This window comes from Coturnix japonica, chromosome 2 (genome assembly GCF_054131305.1).
Source record: "Coturnix japonica strain WE chromosome 2, WE-NBRP24, whole genome shotgun sequence".
Classification (NCBI taxonomy): Eukaryota; Metazoa; Chordata; class Aves; order Galliformes; family Phasianidae; genus Coturnix; species Coturnix japonica.
In genome coordinates this window covers 37860196-37881826 of record NC_140664.1, presented here as the reverse complement: position 1 = coordinate 37881826, position 21631 = coordinate 37860196, and the positions used below count along the sequence as shown (strand labels likewise).

The 21631-nt window shown below is 42.7% G+C and overlaps 2 protein-coding genes and 1 long non-coding RNA gene across 8 annotated transcripts in view; 2 read left to right on the top strand and 1 right to left on the bottom strand.

The window, feature by feature from the left end:
• The window catches only part of LOC107310144 (ethanolaminephosphotransferase 1-like), a 38792-nt gene extending 21513 nt beyond the window's left edge, over positions 1-17279 (bottom strand). For all 3 annotated transcript variants that reach the window (XR_014942546.1, XM_015855512.3, XM_085537407.1), the window contains exons 1-4: positions 17194-17279; positions 6495-6563; positions 2628-2736; positions 1291-1365 (exon numbers count right to left, since the gene is read on the bottom strand). Coding sequence is in view for 2 of the 3 variants with exons in the window: in XM_015855512.3 (XP_015710998.1) it covers positions 1291-1365; positions 2628-2736; positions 6495-6563; positions 17194-17250 (310 nt within the window). In the remaining variant the exon portion in view is untranslated. The remainder of the gene's footprint in view (positions 1-1290; positions 1366-2627; positions 2737-6494; positions 6564-17193) is intronic.
• On the top strand, positions 16258-17471 carry LOC116652957 (uncharacterized). Its single transcript, XR_004306216.2, has 2 exons — positions 16258-16528; positions 16847-17471. It is a non-coding gene; the product is annotated as an uncharacterized LOC116652957 (long non-coding RNA).
• A 1577-nt stretch (positions 17472-19048) lies between these two features.
• The window catches only part of SPIDR (scaffold protein involved in DNA repair), a 180221-nt gene continuing 177638 nt past the window's right edge, over positions 19049-21631 (top strand). For all 4 annotated transcript variants that reach the window (XM_015855506.3, XM_015855509.3, XM_015855508.3 and 1 more), the window contains exon 1: positions 19049-19080. In XM_015855506.3, the coding sequence (XP_015710992.2) occupies positions 19066-19080 (15 nt within the window). In that variant the 5' untranslated portion in view covers positions 19049-19065. The remainder of the gene's footprint in view (positions 19081-21631) is intronic.

Below are 21631 nucleotides of genomic sequence, written 5' to 3'. Positions count from 1 at the left end.
ATGTTTGGGAATTTGGAGAGAGTAACTGTGTCATTAAAAAGAAGCCGGGAGAGATTTAAGTTGCATATTTGGTTAGTTACTATGGCTCTTTGCAGTCTTCCAGAGGGAAAACTTTGGCCATGGAGAATTAAATCTTAGACTAAATATTTCATATAGTGGCTTGGGCAGCAGATGCAAAAATCTACATATACATCAGTTCGTTACAGCTTTTACTGTCAGCATCATGTTCACTGCCTTCCAAGTAATAGGAACTATAGTCCTCGCTGGCAAAATCTGCTGTAAGAACCTCCAAAGCTCAGTATCCAGAGAGCTTTTAGAGATGTCATACAATAATAGCTCCAACATGAAATTCCCATTTATGTAACAATAGCTACTTGATTAACTTTCTCACAGTTACAAAGAAAATAGTTGGCATAAAAGAAGCTGCTGCTTCTGATAGTGATTAAGGAAAGTTGTTTTAGGAAATCTGACTGTTAATTAGTGTTAGGTGATGGTTGTCCCAGTGATGTTTGTGGTACAAATGGAAACTAAGAAATACTGCAGAAAGTAATTTTGGCACAAACTCCACCTTGAATCTAAAATGCTAAGGTACTCAAAGTACAAAGGGAAGTGTCTGCACAGTAGAGCACACCATGGTTAATGAAGATGGCTCCACATGCATGAGTCACACTAAAAGTGCTCAGCATATGTAGAACACAGTCATCTAGTCCAGGTATGTGTGTGGCACACAACTACATGGCTACACTGCACAGCACAGTATCTTACAAGAACCAGTTCCAGAAGAGATGATACTTCCATGTAGCACAATACAATGCATGTAAATATACTAGTTTGAGTCCTTCCCCCCCCACCCCCCAAAATGAGCTCTGTTGTACTGAGTGCTTTTTTGGAATGAGTTAGCTTTGCAAGAGAAAGTATCCATCTGGTGCAGATGTCACTCTGATACCTGCACCACTTTACATCTATATCTGAACTCAGTGAGGTGTAGCTTCACATGGTAGCACAGCAAGGCATGCTGGACCTTGAAATACTATCTTGGTATACTGGTAAAAGTAAATATGGAACATAAAACCAAAGATGATGATGATATGTTATTAAAGAAAAGCAGCCCTAAGACAAACAGAAACAAGTGTACCTCATCTCCATTAGAGGCTCAGGCTAACAGAGATGCCCACACATTCTCTGCCCAATAATTTCTCCATTAAGACTCTTTTGGAACCAGTACTAGTGAGCTAGTAGGTAAAACTATATGAAGCACTAATTCAATTGTACAGTTCCATTGTACTTTACCTAAGGCATAGGCACAGAAGGTGGTAAAAGCACTGAACAGCCACACCCAGGTTGGAACACGTCCAGGACTGGTACCTGAAACAAATTGGGCATAACTGTGTTTTTAAGCTTGATCATTTTTATTGGAGCAAATATGTGTCTTGTTTAGAAGTTTTACCATACAAATATGAATGGGAGACTTTTGCCTCGGTCAAAATAGGTAACCCTTTGGGTTAGGTCAGATATTAGTACCTTTTATTTCCTTTTGGTAAGGTGCCTGGTAATTTGTAATGAATGCAAAGCTGAGCAAGCTGAATTGGACCGAACCCAAGGTTCTGTCATTGGTCTGTAACCCAAGGCTGTCTTTGCTCTTTTCAAGAAGACAGCGTTATATCCAAAGAACATTCTGTTTAAACTATCCATAACCCAGTAAGGGCTACCACAGCAGCCATCCATGTGCAGCCTACCACCCAGCTCCTGCATGTGAGCCCAGCACCCAGGGTTGCAGGGGGAGGCTGGCACCTGAGGTAGGGCCCCTGTCCACCTGCCCCTCAGCACCTTGCACTGACAGCAGGAGAGACAAGATAGCACTTCCTGGCTCCTAGCTGCATGTTTTCAAGCTGCAGAATGAAAGACAGCTGTCCAGGAAATTAAGGCTTTTATTTCTGATCCTGTGTGTGGAATTGATATAGGTTACTCAAAAGACTCATTGGATCACATCAACATTTTCAATTTAAAAATGCTGAATGTTGTTCTGTGAAGCTAAGAGAAGGCTTGCAAACTACACACAAAGGAACAAACTGTGTCACAAATACCTTTGTGTTCAGTATGTATCTACATGATAATGTTCTCCTGTCAAAAGTTCTGTGCTGGATTCTCTACTACTACAGAACTTGGTAATTACCAGCTGTATTGATTGAAATGCAAGTGTTAAAGCATGAGTATTGGCAACCCAAGCTTCATGACACCTCAGAATGTGATGTTCATCCAGGATTATTTTTGTACCAGAACTGCTAGCACATCGCTCCGCCCACAGAATTGTTATATGAAAAGTACTACAAAAGAGAACCTCCTGAAATCCAGCCACAGGCATACAAAGTTAAATTTTTTATTTATTTTATATTATCATAGAGTTCAAGCAACACATGCTGAAACTTATATTTAGGGATGAAATTAAGTTTTTCCAATAAAAATGGTCTGAATTTATAATGCCATATGTGAGGTCAGACCCTACTATATGTACATTAAGGGAACGAGAGAAAGATTCAGGTATCTGTTCCACCTCTGTCATTCAAAGTGTGATATAAGCAGCTCTGTAATTCTGAGGAAAAAATAAATTACAATATGAGGATACTTACCCGAAGCAGTGTAGTCCCAGTCATAAAAAGATATCAGAAAATAATTAACTAAAATCATGACAAATCCAGAGAAGGTGAGAAGGTTTGGAGCAATCCACAAAGGCACGATCTGTTAAAGAGAAAAAGAGAAATCTAAGAAATCGGGCTTCAAATTAGAAGAGCTATTTTGATGAAATGTTTTGTATTTTCATCATTAGATAAGAATCCCAAGTACAACATTAGTAATATTTAGATTTGTGAAGGTTTTTCCATTCTGAATTTACAATCCAGTTTTTGTTCCTGAAGCAATTTATCTTCACATTTGCCTGATCTTTGAGACTGCAGCGAAAGCTTCAGTTAAAAATGTTATATTTTCTCAATTACGTGCTCTCCTTGTTTTCTCTGACACAAGGGAAATCTTCTCATTTCTCTGTGTAGCATAAACGAAAGTGGCCTGCAGCACCCCAGTGTGGCAAGACAGCATCAGCGTGGCAGGGTTTTGTCAGGCTTCCTACTTCCAACTGCAGCAAGGAAATCTCTTCTGCAGTATGTATGTTAATAATTCCCAGCTCAGAACAGCAACAAGATCAGACACTTCTCGGTTCAAAAGAACTCTGTATTACAAATAGCTCCCTACTTCTCCAGACAGTAACTTTCTGCAGATTTAGCTATAAATTATAAACATTCGATTAATTCATTTTACTTTTTGGAGTGTAGAAGTGGACTCTTCCACCTCCTAAGCCAGTAATTCTTTGTCCCATTAACCCTTCTCAGCCATTAATTTCCCATGGCTTTAGGGTATTCCTTACACTGCCATAGGGGTAATTCCTGGTAATGCTCTTTCCAAGTTACCCATTTGCTCCAATATGTTTTCTGAAGTTATATACACATCTTTCTGCATTATTTTTAGACAGAATGTGTGTGCACAGATATTATCAAAACAGCAGCCACTGCTTTACTCAAATATCATTATCAATATGTGCAAAATATAAAAATATACTGGAGGTTTATAATCAAGTTCTCTGGACTGTTTTAGGACTGGAAATGCATATGAAGATGTACTTCAACACTATAATGTATTAGAAAGTGGTATAAGTGTTGTAGAAAAAGAGGAATAATAACTTCGTGTTCTAATATCTGTTTTGAAATCCAACCTGTTAATTTGTTTGGAATAGGTAAACGGACAGATGGATGAACAGATATGATTTTATATACATTTCATACATCCTAAAAATTGTATGTAAAATAAGAATGTTGGACTGATTAATTGTCATGATTAGATCCTTGCATTGCTGGTACAGTATGACCAAGGAATAATATTCCAGATAATCAGCACACTTTAAGGATTGCACGCTGTTACAGGTACGTACAGTCCCTTTGGCTAGCAGACGTGCAATGAAAAACAGTTACAGGAGCTCTGTCCTTAGGAAAAGAGCCCCTTCCCCAATTACAGTCACTGTTTTAATCCTTCCCTGACCTAAACTGTCCTTGCATTTGGAAAATATTCCAGTTGCAAAATCTCAGATCTCTTTCATTGTGTTCAGTGTCCCTTATTCTTTTGTTACGCATTACACTACTATTGCCCTATTTCATAAATCATAAATTGAAGGGTAGTAAAGAGTAACTTCTCAAATGCACTGGAAAAACAACACCTGATTTTACTCACGCTGTAGTATACTAATTAAGGACACCTTTGAATCTTTACTGTCTAATTAACAGGCATTAGAAAGCTAACACATCCGTGCACTACATGATTAATGCAGCTGGAGGCTCCACCGGGAAGAATCACATCTGCTCTCTTGCAAAAGCATTGCATGCTTCAACCTTTTAAGAAACCTACTTCTACAGAATTCTGATGCCTGTTTTAATGGGCCCACAGCAACTCATGCTAAAAGCCTTAATACTAACAACAAATATTTTAATATAATCAACTGTCTGTTTGGATAATAAGTTGTGAAGTCCCTGTATTTCTATAAGGCTCTGTTCAAACCTGAAATATTCCTTAAGTAGGTCACCTGAGACTGCTAAAATTCTACTCACGTGCAGTTCTAACAATAAAATCAAAGTTCATAAAGGAACCTGGGGGGTGGTTAATTGACTTCAGTGGAGATGGCAAACACCTGTGTAGCCTAGTGGGACTTCCTCCTTTTATTGTTCCCACACAAATGTGACTCCTCATGAATACAGAATGCAGGAAGAAGAGTGCAGTAGCCAAGTAATGCTGCCTATTATCTGCCAGGCAATGTGTGATGGTTATTTATTATAGAACACAAATCTTAATAAAAGGCATAAGAATCATGCAATGGATTAAATAATCATGAAGAAGAAATGTCTATAATTGCACAACCAGAATAATTTTAAATAACGTGTTGAAAAAGTTACTTGTTAATCTGTAGTTTCAGGCAGGTCATACTGTTACTTTATGTGTGGTGGAAAAGCTACTACAAGGCCTGTAGAGTTGCTGCCAGGTTCTGCACTCCTGCCTCCCAGTTTCAGCCCTGTGTTCAGCTTTGGTTTCTATTCTAAACAAAACCATGCTCAGCTAGTATACAAGGAGGTTGAAGGTATCTGAAGAGGCCAAACTTTACAAAGGACCTATCGCCCTGTGCTCAGAAAGTATGACAAGCAGTGCACCGCTTCCCTTCCAGGAAAACTCCCATGGCAGGAGGGTTGGAACTAGATGATCTTTGAGGTTCCTCCCAACCCAAGCCATTCTGTCATTCTATTATTCTAAAACTCTACAGCTGCCAGAAGAACTCAACCCCAAGGGAGGTTTATCTCTGTGACACCCTCCTTTCAGTCTGACATCAGTGGAACACACCCATGGATCCCCCAAAGCACATTGCAGACATGCAGCAAAGCCTCTGCTCAACTACTGCATGGGACTCCAGAGTTGAAGGATTGTCTTTCTGCCTCACTGTTTGCCCCCACATTATGATGGAAATGGAACAGATCTCTCATAACTGAATTTCTGAATTCAGTTTCCCCTCTTGGAATTTCTTTCCTCTCATGTCTGTTCCAGTTATTTTTTAATTCTGAAGTTAGGATATACAAACTGTTTTATCAAAGTACATTGGGGTAATGAGCAAGAGACTACAATTTTCTGCTGTATCAAACATAAGCAGTAGCTGGATTATAAAACCCAAATATGGCAGATTCTGACCACATGCATCTATTTTTCTAGCGTATACATTTCCTTTCAAGTCTACTCCAATCCAAAGATTTCCATTTCAGAGGCAGATGCAGCGGTCTCTGCTTCCTTGAAGATCAATAAAGTTTACGATTATTGAGATCCAGCCTCTGCTTTTGCCAACAACAGCAAAACTAATTGTGAGCAGCTTTATATTTAAGAAGCACAGATCATAATGCATTCAAGAGATGCCATCTCCCAATCGTTACGGTGATCATGGTAACTGCTCTCATTTTCAGCTTCTTACAGAAACGTCTGGCTCCCTGGAGCAAGTACCCAGGGGAGAAAATGAGACAGCGCTTGCATAAAATCACTTGCACAGCAGAGATTCAGTCGTGCTGTTGTTAGGTGGCATATGCTGAACAAAAAATAATGTGTACTACTTAAACCCTATAAGGCCTGCAAAGCTGTTTAATGGAAGATGTAACAGAAACTGATGATCTTTGCGTAACAGTAAAGAGAAAGATGCAACCCTTCCTTTTCTAAAAAAATGCTATTGTTTCTAAAATTCTAATGTTTCTAAATCCAAACACATCCATCCTAAATATAGCTATATATCCAGTACTGCGGGTTCTTTCATATACATGTCCTAATTTCAGCTTTACTGATCAATATGTATCTTTAAATGAAAATACTTCTTGTATTTAAAAGAAATTATTCCATTATCGTCTGATATTTCTGTTTAGTAAGACTCTTACCTTGATTATTTTGTTCCAGATGGGCTGCATAACATACACTGATAAAGGATTTGTATCCACAGCACTGTACTGTAAGGAGAAAAGCAAAGATGTAAAACAAAGCACTGAACGATACGTATTTTTCCATCACTGTACACCATTCAGCAGCTAAGAACCTTAATACACACACTTAACCCACACATTTGAGCTGTCAAAGAGCTTTCAGTGCATAAGTGCAAGCAGGACAAAAGATTTGTGCAGCATGGATCCTTATTTAAGTGCGTGACTTTTCATCCAATCTTTCTGAGCTCCTGATGCTACAACGGGCTTTACCACATTACTTTTTTTCTATCTGCATACAAAGGATATATTTTAATTACTTTCTACTGGAAATAATTTATATTTTATTTACTGAAATATTTTATACTCTATCTTTCAAACATTGGTTATTAAGACCAGTTGGCCTTTTGATAGTACACGAACAGCCCAGTCTGAGCCATCCATACACTTTGCCTATGTCAACACCAGAAATAGCAGTAATACAAAGCCATAAAATCCTTATGCTGATAGAATAGTCAGATGGTGATTAGTTCAGATGAGAATGGAGGAAATCCTCTGAAAATGGGGGAAAAAAGAGTCCAAGTATTCATTAGCACTATTGAGGCACATTTACTTACTACAGATGTTATTCAAAGACTACTTGAGCTACATGATAACTTACTGACCAGCAAGCTCCGTTAATTCAAACCTGCCTAGATAAGAAGGCACAGTGCATCACCTCAGCTCCTGATCCTTTGGCTTTGGCTTTCTCCTTCTCCTCACCTCAGCCCTCCAAAGCCATGAATAACACCATGCAATCCTTGCTAAATAACAGCAGCAAAATGAGGCTTTCTACCCAAGGTATGCACTGGCTTTCCAGAATAACTACTTGTTCCCAGAAGGAGACTAGGAAAAACAGTCTCATTTATTTGGAACTATTTTCTTGCTCTTAGGTGGATATACCTTGAAAAACATGCAACATGATGAAATTGTTGAATTGTTGTTTGCTTGATGGTTTCCAAAGTCAAGTAAACGAAAAATCAGAATAGTCTTTGTCTGTTACTAAAAAAGTGAGGACTGTGACCAGGTTATACCACCTAGAGACGTTCCAAGAACCCTCACACTGAACCTTCTTCCATCTGCAGGTGAACCACAGTCCTCTGGGATGGAAAAGAGCATTAAGGAGATGTGAAGAATGGAAAGCTGCTCTGCCCTCATTCAGTGATTTCTTCTAGTCAGACAAAAGGAAATGTACGTGGAAAAAAAATGCTCCAGTTTTCTCTCATGGCAAAAATAGCACTCAACTGGTAACATCTGCTATATAGTCCAGCAGTCTGCTCTAAAGAAGCTAATAACCTCAAGGTCATTCAATCCTCAGCAGTTCAATGTTCACAGATTCTCAGAAAAGCAAATTACTTTGTAAAACATCCATATTCTAATGAATGAACATCATTAACACAAGACTGCACCAGAACTTCATGTGAAGTTCCGCACGAATTTGCAGAAGAACTTCTTTACAGTGAGGGTGATGGAGCACTGGAACAGGCTGCCCAGGGAGGTGGTGGAGTCTCCTTCTCTGGAGATATTTAAGACCCACCTGGACGCCTACCTGTGTGACGTGGTGTAGGGAGCCTGCTTTGGCAGGGGGGTTGGACTCGATCTCTAGAGGTCCCTTCCAACCCCTACAATTCTGTGATTCTGTGAAAATAGTACTCCAATTTGCCATTGCGTAACTCTGACATTTTCAGACTAAAAAATGTTACCTTCTGGCTGTGATTCAACACAGCTCAGCAGTGCCTCCAGCTGTTAACAGCAGGTCACCTCCTCACCTCACCACACTTGGTGGAAGGGTCTGAGGCCTTGTTATCTGTTCAACTCATACCTCATTAGCACTGAGTCTGTTTCAGTACTACAGGATCTGAAACAACGTGGAGACTACATTGTAACCCAGAGGGAACTTTCGAGGATCCAAATGTGCCGGCTGGAAGAGGGATGAAGAATGGTGAAGGCCACATAATGGTGCACAACACCTCACATGGAAAAGAAAAGAGGAGGGAGTGAGCTCACCATTAATCAGAGCAGAGAGCCGGGTCTCCACTTGACTTCCCAGCCCCCTCCAGCACTGCACTATGGAAACATCTCCCAAGAATAGAATTTGAAACGAAGAGAACATAAAGCACATCTACACAAACCTCAGAGTCAGGAAAGAAAGAAAGCTGAAGATGTAGCTGCTTTTATTGCAGGAAGATAGTTACTTCATTTCAAGCTGGTCTTTAAGCTACCAGACAAATTATATTACTCCAGATTGCACCATACTGTGCAATACAGCCACATTCATTCAGAGATACAGAGCAAAACTGAAGTGAACTGTTTACACTTGAATTGCTAGCATCATAATGACTCCATAGCTATTGATTTCATCTTAGCAGCAACAATTATTCTATGGTTTACCTTCCTGCCTGCAAATCACCCACTTCAACCTGCTCATTAAAATATGCAATAATTTGGTGATTTATCACAGGTCTTATTATCCCCAATGGACATTCTGCAAGATGGAGGCACAAATGAGCAGTGGTTCAGTCTAAGAGTATGTAGCAAAGGGTACAGACACAAGATTATTAGAAGGATCATGTTTACAGACACCATTGAACTATACGCAATACCAGTGCCAATGTATTCAAACAAGTCACCCAAATTAGCTCAACTTTGTACTTGAGCTCACTTTTGCAGAAGGAAATAAATAAATAAATACATCCAGAATTAAAAAACTGTGAAATATATATATATATATTTCCCAGACAAACTAATTTTAAAAACAACTGTATATCAGGTATTGATCATGGTGTACGTTGCAATATATTGAATACGTGGTTCTGTGGTCCTTCTAACATTTCATGTGAGCTTAGATGCCTCCAGTGGAAGAATACTCAGCTGTTCCCACAGAGAAAAGATGAGAACTACTGAACAACAACACAAGGACATACATGAAGAACATAAATATTGTGATATCTGCTCTTTTCCTGCAAGAAAGCACAGCCACCTCAGGCACACTTGCAATTTAAGAGGGCTCAGTAAGGATTCTCGCTTCTGGCAAGTTATTTCATGATTTTGTAAGACAAACTTTCTCCCTTCAGTAATTTATACTTTTGTAACCACAAAAAAATTAAAGAAAACACTTAAATATTGAAACATCTGGGAATAATCTTCCATCCCTCTTCCTATAATGCACTAAACACAAGGATTTTTACTTTTACTATATTAGTCTTGTAGATATTACAGGTCTGGGGTTTAAACAGAAGCTTCACAAAGGGAAAGATGAAAAGTAAACTATAAGACAACAAAACACAGCTATACAGCGTTGTGGATGCCAGATAAATCCCAAATGTTCAGCAGTTTAAAATTGCTGATGCATTCCAAAACACAAGTCTGGCACTTTTAATAATGAAATTCCTTTCTGTTATACCATCATTCAGTTAATTATTCATAAGTAGATGACTTGGATTTTTTTTATGTCCCGTCACTTAGTTTGGATTAGCTCGTCCATGTGTCTGTATTTTGATCAGGTCACTGATACCTAAGTCCAGGAGGTATAAGCCTATAGGTCATCTTAGACATCTTAGGGCTGAAGCCTACAGCAGAGTGGAAACAGAAGAAAAGGGTTTGTAACTGAGCCTGGAGAAGAGCAGAGAGTGGAGAGCATGCAATTGCATGCTTGGATACAAATGTCTGTCCTCTGCATTTCCCTCCTTCAATTCCATTAGCCTGTGTACAATCACAGTCAGGAAACCTGATCAAGTTAAACTACTCGTAGAAAAATATTCAAAATCCAATATGATGATTTGGACACCTGTGCAATTCTGATTATTAAGTTGTTAGGAAGTTGTTATTACACAAACCACTGTGCTATGGTTACTCCTTTGTAGATGTTTACTTATCATTTAGGCATCCCTCCCCATTTTGGGGAATGCCGACACAGACAGCAGGCCACACACCACACATGAGGCTGTGGGGCTCGTGAAGCTGTAGAGCGAGATAGGCTGCTCCAAGGGCTGCTCCAATGCCTGCTAGTGACCTATCATCTTGTCTGCAAAGCAGTGCCATTGCCTCAAGATCACAGGGTAAATCAGGTCAGAAAGGACCTCAGGAGGTCAGTACAAGGGGGCTGTGGTTTGCTGTGTCCAGAGCTGGCTCATCTCGGGCGAAACAAGTTCCAGTCTTGCAGCTTCTTCTCACAGAGGAACAGCTCCAGCCCCAGCCATCTTGGAGGTCGTCTGCTGAACTTGCTCTGGTTAGTTGATGTCTTCCCTGTATTGAGGGACTCAAAATTGGATGCAGTATTCTAGATACAACCTAACAAATGCCAAATAAAGGGAGATAATTACTTCTCTTGGGCCATGTCACTGTTAATACAACCCAGGATGCTCTTGATCTTCTTTGCTGTCAGGGCACAGAGGGCTCATATTCAGCTTCCTGCTTCCCACAGCCCCATTTGTCAGGAGCAAGAGGCCAATGGCCTCATCTGTTGACTGACTATGCCTGAAATGTGGGATCTGTGAGAGACATCAGAGCCACACTACTGCTGAGAGGGATGTACTTCTGGGGGCAAGAAGAAGTAATGTGCTGGCTCCAAGAGTTAACGTGTTGCTCAATATGAGAGAATAGATGTGATTCATTGTTGGCAGGAATGTTAGCGCTCGAAGCAGAGAGAGGTGGAGAGGGATAATGCTGGAAGTCAGCAATACTTTTCAGTCAACAGCAGTTATATTAAGGGAGCTGCCTAACTTGTCCTCAGGAAAAGAGTTTGTGTAATGGAACATGTCCAAACACATTAATGAAGAAAAATGACAGAAAAGGACACAGAAATATGATTGAATACTGAGCAAGGGATAACAGGAGCCAGATACAAGTTTATAGTTGTAAAGTTAGAGGATGGACTAGTCTGGCAAAAGCACAAACCCTAATAAAAAAGCAAGGCTTGTCCATTCCCAAGGAACTCACAGAAAGAACCTTAACTATCCTTATTCAAAGGAGTTCTAACATGACAAGGGAGTCAATTGGTATGTGGGTTTTTTGTTTGTTTGCTTTTGTTTCATTTTGCTTGCTGCATCTCTCTGTGTATATGCACAAACACTTGTGTTGTGCAAACAGTAGCCAGAACTCCCACCTGGAGAGAGCTCTGACTGGCTGTGCACTCAGACCTCTAGACAGCCCAAAGAAACTGCTTTAGTCCCAAAAGAGTAGACAGATAAAAGTGGGCTGCAGTTTTTCATGAGGGATGCTGAACAGGAGCTCTGTACCATGTGTGCTAAGCGAGCAGCCACCTGATCAAGAATCTTGATGCTTAAAAGAGAGGCAAGATTTCACAGAGTAATGCAAAAATCCAATTCCTCCCTCTATGACATGATCCTGACACGAGAAAGCAAATAATAATAACAAAAAAAAACCCCAAATCATTTACGTCAATTAGTGTTCTGTTAAAGTATGGATGAAAAACCCCCCACAAAAATACATATGAATACGTGGATGTGTATATGTGCATATTCTTGTATATCCCATACATAAGAATCCAGTAAGCATCTCAAAGCACTAACATCTTTTGATAAAGCAATAGAACAAAATTATATAATTGTTATTTGCATGTAATGAGACTCAAGACATACAATTTTATCCAGAACATATCCAAAAAGTGAACTAATGGACGGAAAATCTTTGTAAACATATGAGTGAAATTCAGCACCCGAAAACAGGTACAATTACACCATCACTGGGAAAAAGTCCTGTGGCTGGTAATATCAGATGCAACATCTTTATGATGTAATTTCATTATGTTGCTGACTCATTAGCATTAGTATTTGATATGTATCATGATTACAGAGCACTTGATACGCTACATTATGATGTCAGCTACCATTATAATGGGGTGAGAAATAAGAGATGAGAGGCATACTGTAGTTCATGGCCCATGGCCCTTCTAGACATGCACACAGTGAGTGAAAATGTAAAGTGAACTTTATATATATATATATATATATATATATATAAATATATATATATATATATATTTATATATATATTCACCAGTTTATAATTACAGCCCCAGTCTTCCAGTCCACAATGTCATGGAATCCCAAACTGGCTGAGGCTGGCAGGGCCCTCCCCACTCCATCGTGGACACCAGGGCAGAGGCCCAGGCCCACATCCAGTTGGCTGCTGAATGTCTCTGAGGAGCAGAGCCCACACACAGCCTCTGGGCAGCCTGTGCCAGTGCTCTGTCACCTGCACAGCACAGAGGTGCTCCTGGTGCTCTGAGGGAACATTCTGTGCTCCACTTTGTGCCCACTGCCTCTTGTCCTGGCACTGGGCACCACCAAGAAGAGCCTGGCTCTTGTCCTCTTTGCAGGTTTTTATACATGTTAAGATCCCTCCTTAAGCCTTCCCTTGTCCAGGCTGAATGTGCCCAGCTCTCAGCCTCTCCTCATGGGAGAGCTGCTTCAGTCCCTTTGTGATCCTACAGTGGGCCCGTTCCAGTATGTCCAGCTCTTGTGCTTCTGGTACTGAAAGCAAAACTCCTATTCATCCAATGTGAGCAGAACCCATTATTTCTCAGTCTCTTAGTTATAGAGGTAGCCTATAAAGATTTAGAAGACATCCAATCTTGTATTTTTTCACATCAGTCCAATCCTGGATTTAGACAAAGGAACTCGCTAGAAGGCACTGAACACACTTTGCTCTTTTGCTGTACGTTGGCAGGAGAGAAACAATCCAACCTTGAAACATGATGATCAGACCTGATACTGTTTCTCCAGCCCACCAAACTAAGGGGAGGTAACGTGAGAGGTCATGCAGCCCCGCAGGATCACATTTGTTAGACACTCAGGAAGCAGATCAAGTTAACATGAGGTGACGAGTTCTGCCTTCCAATTGCTTGTGATAAATTACCATGCTGGTGAATTAAAATAAAACACACTAACCAAAACTTGCCCAAGGAAGTTGTAAGCAGCTGGTTTGTAACACTCTAACCACTGGGTTTTACATCCTTCTGAGAGAAAGGGAATGATTTCTTAAGACTGGTGAAATGGTTACACAGTCTCCTCCAGTACCTCCTGTTACAGTGCTTGGCTGCCCTTATCATCACAGCACTGACACAGCACCCAACTTAAATGTGTCTTTGTGCAGCCAAAGCTTGTATATTATCTTCCTTTAAAAGGGCATGCAAGAAGACTATCTAGCTGGTATCTCTCCTAGCCTGAGTGTATTATGACTTTCTCTCAGCTTGTGCTTTCTGATGTCTTAAACATTTTAAAGCCATTTTGTGGGCTGTAAATTGTGCGCCAAAGCAAGTAGGGTGCATTACTCCATCTGATACCCAAGTGGTGCCTCAAGGACAGCAGCATATGCAGCCCCTTTGATTATCTATGACACTTCACACATCATAGCTTCTCTTGTTTAAAACAGCTACAACTCTGATGATGCATCAATCCCAGGTATCTGCTTTGCAGTCTGTTGTTATGGTCAAAATGCTGGTTTTCTTTCCCTTGCACATTGTACCTTGCTGACCGAATTGCATCACATTTATTTCTGGATATTGTATCTATTTTTTTTCAAGAACATTTTAAATCATAAGCCTATTCTTCAAAGTCCTGTGGTATCACCTGAAAATTTTACTCTGTCCTGGCAGTCATACAGTGTAATTCCATGGGTGCTCCCCTAGCACTGAAAAACACTGGTAACAGAAATACTAAAGTAGGAACAACATGGCCCAAGTCCTAAAACTGCAGCTGGCTGTAGCTATTCCCAATGGGAGGAAGCAGAGCCAAGTCCAGGTATGAGCTGATTCTGCTTTACAATTACAGTGAATCTCCTGTGCTTGCAATTGTCTGAAATCTGTACATTGCCATCTGCCCCCCAGGCAGGATATGGCAGAATTATCACAGCACTGATACCAAGGGTTGCAAGTCTTGTCATCACACCTCTACCTGTTCACTGCACAGTCTGGGCCAGAGCAAACTAAAATGAACCTCTAAATGGCTGTGTCCCCACTGGTATTTAGAACAGACCAAGAAGGGCATATTTATAAAGCAAAATAGCTGACACTGAGGATCTAGTGTCCATGTCGTAAGGATTTCAGAAGGTTTTATACTGAACTCATTCTAGTCTGACTTCATAGACTGTATGCTAATAACTACATTAGCGTGTGCCCAGTACACCTACATTAGGGACATTCCAAGGGAATCCCTCCTGTGTACCTCAGGGTGGCTCTGTAACATGAACTAAAGCCTGGTAATGGGAGACTTACCTAAAAGCACACTCCTGATCTGAGCTGTAATGCTAAATATGCGTGCACCTGATGATGCTAAAGGGTGCAGAAGTTTCTGCATTCATTAGGTCTGCCGTTCCTGTTGCAAAGAACTGTATGGGGTTTGTTGCCAAGATCCTCCTCCCACTGCGAACAAGAGACAGCAAATGGCCAAGGCATACAATTGGGGCATTCATGGCAAAGAAATCAGTTCAGCTGTGTGGAGATTGTGAAAATTACAAAGTGATTTATTCTTGCTAAGTGTACCTTTATGAAATGGATTTGATTACACGCTCTTTTAAGTTGTGTTATGTTTGGCTCTTAGTTGTCAGTGTCTTAAATGTGCAAAGTGTGGATTGCATTGAGTCACTGTGTTAGTGAAAGTACAGTGCTGCAATGTAGTGTACAGTGGAGATGGATGCCTCTATCTAGCTTCCTAGGCACGCTTCAGGTCTGAAGCAATAGGCTGCTTTAGCTCTCATAAATCCTCCCAGAGCTTACCCAGCTCTCCACAGGGCCTGCTCTCATGCCCCTCCCTGTGCTCTAGAGCCTGGTCCACCAAAAAAGAAATTGGAGGAAACCTGTGTCTGCTGGGTACAGTGAGCTGAGTTTAGCACTGGGACTCTGCAGTAAAGGAAGCAGGGCTAGGAAGCTGGAGGTGCAGGCCAAGGCCTTGGGTTGGAGCTGAAAATGGAGGAGAGATGGCAGCCTGAGAGAAACGAGGAGTGGATGAATACAAACTCAGGCCTGGGAGGGGCAAGAAGTTGTGGTTGTGGTATCAGTGTCGGGCATAGGACTGAGTAGGGAGGAGGTGGGGAGAGATGGAGGCTTGTGGTAGGGTCTGCTTGCCTCACCTTGCTGCATTCCCCTTGTGGAAGCTCAAACACACCGTGAGCAGCACTGCAGGAATGGGCCACTGCCTGCTCTGCCACCACCTCCTGCGGCCTGGAGCAGGGTGGGCAAGAACTGTGACCTGCAATGCACACCTCATCCAGCCGTGCTGCTCTGTGTCATTTGTTTCTGCCATGTCCCTGCCACAGGTAACCTGGGATAAAGTTGCTATTTGGTCTCATTTCTCCAAAACCTGCACTTACCATCATTTTCCAGATCAGCAGATACTTCTGAAGTGTGTTGGCTGATCTCTATGGTTAAGAAAGCAGTCTAGCATACTTTCCAACACAACCGAGAAACCAAAGGCACTTTAATATGCTGGAGTAAAATGTTGCAACGTGTGATTCTGCCTTCTGGTAATGATTAATTCTGAAGAAGCACACAATGGTTACAAGCTTAAAAAAAAATGTTATTTTGGTTCTTTTCCATTTGCATTTGTTTGCTGCTACTTTTACCCAGATGATAAGGAAGAATGTAACACAAACTTCTTGTGTTTGCCTTGCAAGCCCCAATTATTATTTCTGCTCCAGCTCAAAATAGCTTTTCATTTTTCCTCAGGCGAACCCAGTCAGGAGCTCAGATCTGCTGCCCAAGCACGGGTCTGTGCAGCTCACAGCCAGCGGCAGCCCACAGCACAGCAGACACCCAGCCACGTTAACACCTTTACCAAACTGCTGGCAAAACAAGCTGCTGGAAAGTATCCTGGAGCAGGTCTTGCAGCCACAGCTCCTCCTAAACAACTCCCTCAGCAGTGAGCGGAGCTGGGTGGGAACCCCACAGAGCAGACAGAGGCCAAGTAAAAGAAAGCAAGGAGCACGGTGAGCACAAGGTAGGAACAACTCTGGGAAAGCGGGCCTGAAATAAGAGGTTGGCTGCTGGAAGCTGGAAGCTGGCACATCCCCGTGCCTGTAGGATGGAACAGGTGAAGGTGTGCTGGTGTCTCGGGCACCCACAGCTCTGCTGAGGAACCGCGCAGGCAGCAGCCTGGGAACGAAACTCGGTATCTCCTCCATCTGCTGCACACTGACAGTAAATCAAGATATTTCACGACCCACCCATTCATTTAAATTCTGCAGGTCTCTTATTTGCAAACATGAGGTTTGTTTCAACTTATTTAAAGTAAGCTTTTTCTTTTTTTCTTTTCTAGCTTTCTTATTTATTTCTCAAAGCTGAAGCATTCTTCTGAAGGCAGGACGTGCACCAAACCACAACCAGCCCCGTAAAGATGCATAAGGAGGCTACACCCCACCCGTGCTTTAGCAGGAGGGTGTGCTCGGTGATCTCCAGAGGTCCCTTCCAACCCCTACTTATGACTGTGATTCTTAAAAACGCCATCCACACAGGATCCACCAGGATCCGATGCTACGCGACTCCCTCTCACCTCCCCGGAGCCTTATACAAGCAGCGGGGCTCCGCGCCGCCTCAGCCCGTACCGTAGCCCCGGGACACCCGCGGGGCTCGGAGCCCACCCGTCGCGGTGCTAAGCTCCGTTACCTTGTAGTGGCGGAAGCCGTCCAGCTGCCGGCCGCTCACATAACGCCGCCGCCACATCGCGTCGAGCCACGCCGGGCGGGGAAGGCAGAGCCGGGGCTGGATGGGGCTGGGAGGGCCGGGGGCGGGCGCAGGGCGGGGATTAAAAGCCATTACTCAGCCCTGTGAGCTTTGCCAGGCACCGAGTGCATTGCGAGAGCCGGTGTTATTTTACAAGCTGTGCAGATTTGATAGGAATTTATATACAAGTTAAAATCGCTAAGTGCAAGCTGTATACAATAGATCTTGTTCTCTGTTATTAATTACGCATTAATCACTTAAGATACACACCCACTTGCTGCTTCCAGCAGCAACGTCTGAGCTTCAGGCCTTGAAAACAGCCAATGCGTACTGAGCTTCTCATCACCGAGTTAATGATGCCAGTCAGGGAAGGTAAAGGATTTGGATCTGACACTTTTCAGAAGCCAGTGCCTTAAATTAACGTGCATGCATACATGGGATTTTGATTTGGGATTCCCTTCACCCCATTTGATCACCATTTGATTTGATTTGAAGCAGTCACTGTTGGGTAGGAGAGACTGAGAGAGCTGGGCCTGTTCAGCCTGGAAAAGAGGTTCTAGTGATCTTATCAGTGTATGTAGATATCTGAAGGGAGGGTGCAAAGAGGACAGAGCCAGGCTCTTTTCAGTGGTGCCCAGTGCCAGGATAAGAGGCAGTGGGCACAAACTAGAACATGGGATGTTCCCCCAGAGCACCAGGAGCACTTCTGTGCTGTGCAGGTGACGGAGCACTGGCACAGGCTGCCCAGAGGCTGTGTGTGGGCTCTGCTCCTCTGAGACCTTCAGCAGCCAACTATTCTTCACACAGGGACATCAGTAAAGCAACGAAAGCAGCCTTAGTGCTTTAGCACATTCCCTTGTATATGTTCCTGAAAATTAATGAGTTATAGCCTGAGGAAAATAGAGCTCTAGCTGGCACCAGTGAGTGGGTATTACAACCTGAAAGCACTTCCATTTCACAATCTTGAGTGTGGATGAGACAAACATTAAGACAAATGTGCAAATAAGAACATCGTTAGCTTTCAGTAAAGACGAGGCTTAAGTTTTATAAAATCTCTGTCTTGAATACTTGTGATGGTTCAGACTTTAGTACTAAAGAAATTACCCCAACAGGGCTTTCTACAGCACAGAGGGAAATGATCTGAGGCCAGATCTGACTGCAGTGGAATCAGTAGTGGAGTTCCCAGGACTTCAGTGCTGTTTACTAACGATGTGTAGCACAGGGGAAAATGTGTTGGATCTAGACTGGCTTGTCTTTGATCTAGGCCAGGCTTTGGGATCGTCTATTATCTATTATTCAAGCTGGACATTAGGAAGTATTACTTCTCGGAAAGGGTAGTCAGGCATTGGAATGCACTGCCCAGGGAGGTGGTGGAGTCACTGACCATGGGAGTGTTCAAGAAACGTCTGGATGTTGTGTTGATGGATATGATTTAGCTGGGAAGTATCGGTAATGGTTGGACTAGATGATCTTCTAGGTCTTTTCCAACCTTGATAATACTGTGATTCTCTGTGATTCATTTGTCAGTCTGGTAACTGGAAACACTGCGAGCTTTTGGAACGATGTGGCTTTTAACACTGTTTTGAACGTAGCATAAAAGCATTTAAGAATAACGGGGATGCCCCCACAGCTGACACACGGCGCTACTGTGGTAGCCAAGTGACCCCCACAGCACCCGCTCTCCTCCTTAAGTACGGCCCCCTCGTGACGTCACCGCGCAGACCAATGAGGAGCGGCGGCCGCGTTGGCGCCAAACCCGGACCGGGGTTCTTGGCCGCCACGCCCCCAGGGCTCCCCTGCCACGTGACCGGGGCGATGCCCAGTAGGAAGGTAGTGTATGCGGGTTGGGGCTGTGCGGGGGGGGGGGGGGTGTGTGAGGAGGGATGGCCGCCCTGCTCCCCTCACGGAGAGCTCCGGGTGCCGTGGGGGGTGCGCTGCTCCTGGTGCTGGGTTGGGAGCGCTGAAGGGACGTGGAGCGTGTTCGGTGGCAGCCGGGGAACATAAACCCCGGGACTTCAGTTGGGGCGAGCGGGGTCCGTGTCATAGTATCACAGTCTCGTGCGGGTTGGAAGGGACCTTAGAGATCATCGAGTCCAACCCCCGGGATTCGAGCCCCTGTGTAGCAGAGCGGCACTTCTACCACTTGTGCCACAGGGGGATTCGAACCTGAGCCCCAGTGCTGCAAGGTGGCATTCCTACCACTGCGCCACCGGAGCACACTCCGGTGTGGGTCTCTCCGTGGCTCGGTCTCTCGCTGCCTGGCGGCTGTGCGGATAGACACGGCTCAAGGTGGGATGGGCTTTACAGATCACCTTGTTTCAATCCTCAGCAGCTTCTCTGGGCAACCTTGTACCTACTTCAGGTAGTAGGTGCTTAAAAATCACTTCTCCTTTTAGCACGTTGATAGGCTATGTGTATTTCGCAACAGTTCTTTAAGCACAACTAAGTTTGAAGCCCATCTTTATTGAAAGATGTCATCAGGCCTAAAGTAACCTACTGTACCACGTCTGTATCTTCTTCTAAAGATACTAAAAGTTACAGAGCTACGAGTGAGCAGCAATGGCTGAACTAGATGGTGATGGCATTTGATGACAGCTTTAGGTCATATTTTCCCCCTTCAGTGTTACCACAGTAACTTGTATCGGTGCTTACACAAGCATGTGTAGGATTAAAAGGAAAAACACCCTGTGTTCAAGTGGGAATATTACACAGTTGTGTGTATATCCACGTAAGGATCAGTTAATGAGAAAATAGCCTTTCATTGTGGTGTTGAGGAACATGATTTAGCTGGGAAGTATTGGTAATGGTTGGACTAGATGATCTTCTAGGTCTTTTCCAACCTTGATAATTCTGTGATTCTGTGATTAACAGACGTAAAGATCAGAAGCACATGAAAATACCAGTCCCATGCATCAGCATCAATAGAAGTATTTTGGAAAGTAATATATATGTATTTTGAAGCACACGCTGGCAGTCTGGAAGGAGGAATGCCAGGTCACTGTGACCGTAGTTATGCAGCTCAGCATTTTTTGCAAGTGATTACAACTTGGTGAGAACACTGAGTTAAGATAGTGGGTATTTTTGCCAGTTGACTTTGGAAAGGATGTGTTCTGGTTTTCATTATGGAAAAAGAAATCTTTTAAAAGAGCAAAGCCTTTTCCTTTATGTCCTTCAGTTTGTGTTGCTTTTGTGCGTTAGAGAAAGTGATGTGTTAAAGAGATGCTGCTGGTGTATGCAGTAGATACTGTACTGGGTCATGCTTTTGTGGGGGCTTGTTTCATAGTTCTCAGGCACAGGCTCAAGGAGTTGGGATTGTCTGGTGTGTAAAGGGCTGTGTACAGTCAGTCGACACTGAACATATGGGCCCAATGACTGCAGTTATTTATGGTGCCTCTGCTTAACAAACATTTGCAGAAGTAACGATATATAGATCGGTTGAGTTGGATAGTTAAAAATCAAAACCAACCCTCCAGCCCTGTACATTTAGCAGCCTGGTGTCCAATCATTATATACTTATTGGAGTGTCACTGTCTCACTTCTCATTGCACCACAGAGGCTGATTTGCCCTTTACCTTGCTGAGAGTTACTGCAGGGGTAAATGGGGCAAGCATTGTTTTATGTGCCTTTGGCATGGAGGTGGTTGGGAGTGGTGTATTTTGTCTCCAGACACTGTGCTCAAATCCTCAAGATTTAGTGACCCTGTGTTTTGCAGTCCCTTTATTTTTGAGATGCACTGGATCTACATAGTCTTATCTCCTTTGAACTTCATTTGGTTGCTTTTTTTTTTTTTTTTAATACCACGACCTTGGGCTTGGATGCTTCATACATAACACTAATCATTACCCAATATATTTTTGCATCCCACTTTTATGCCAGACTAAAAAGTTTAACCTTGTGACTTGAGGTGAAAAGAACTTGCTGTTTGTGCTGCAGTTCTTTAGGAACAGCATGTCCCTTGGACTGGCTTTGTTATCTTACAGTGCAGATAAACGGAGGGTTTCTCTGTGAAAAGGGATTTAATGGTTTTTAAGGATAATATAGTGAGAAACATGACGGATTCATTCTTTAGTTCTGTGTTTGAAATGCTTCCTGACAATAGAAAATCATTACAAAGCCTGTTTTACATAACTCTTAGCACATGCATTTGTGTGGCTTTTTCAGTTGTTTGCCACTGCCTCTGCTTTTAATTGACCATCAAAAGCTGAGTACTGCAAACCCTGGAGCAAGTCCTAGTGATGTTACTGACACAGATACGCATTCTTTCAAACTACAGTACCCCAGTTAAGAAACATGCTTGGTTGGTTGTTTAATGGAGTTTTGGGTATTGATTACCTGCTCTGACCTCCTGCACAACGCAGAATTCAGATTAAATGAGACTTTG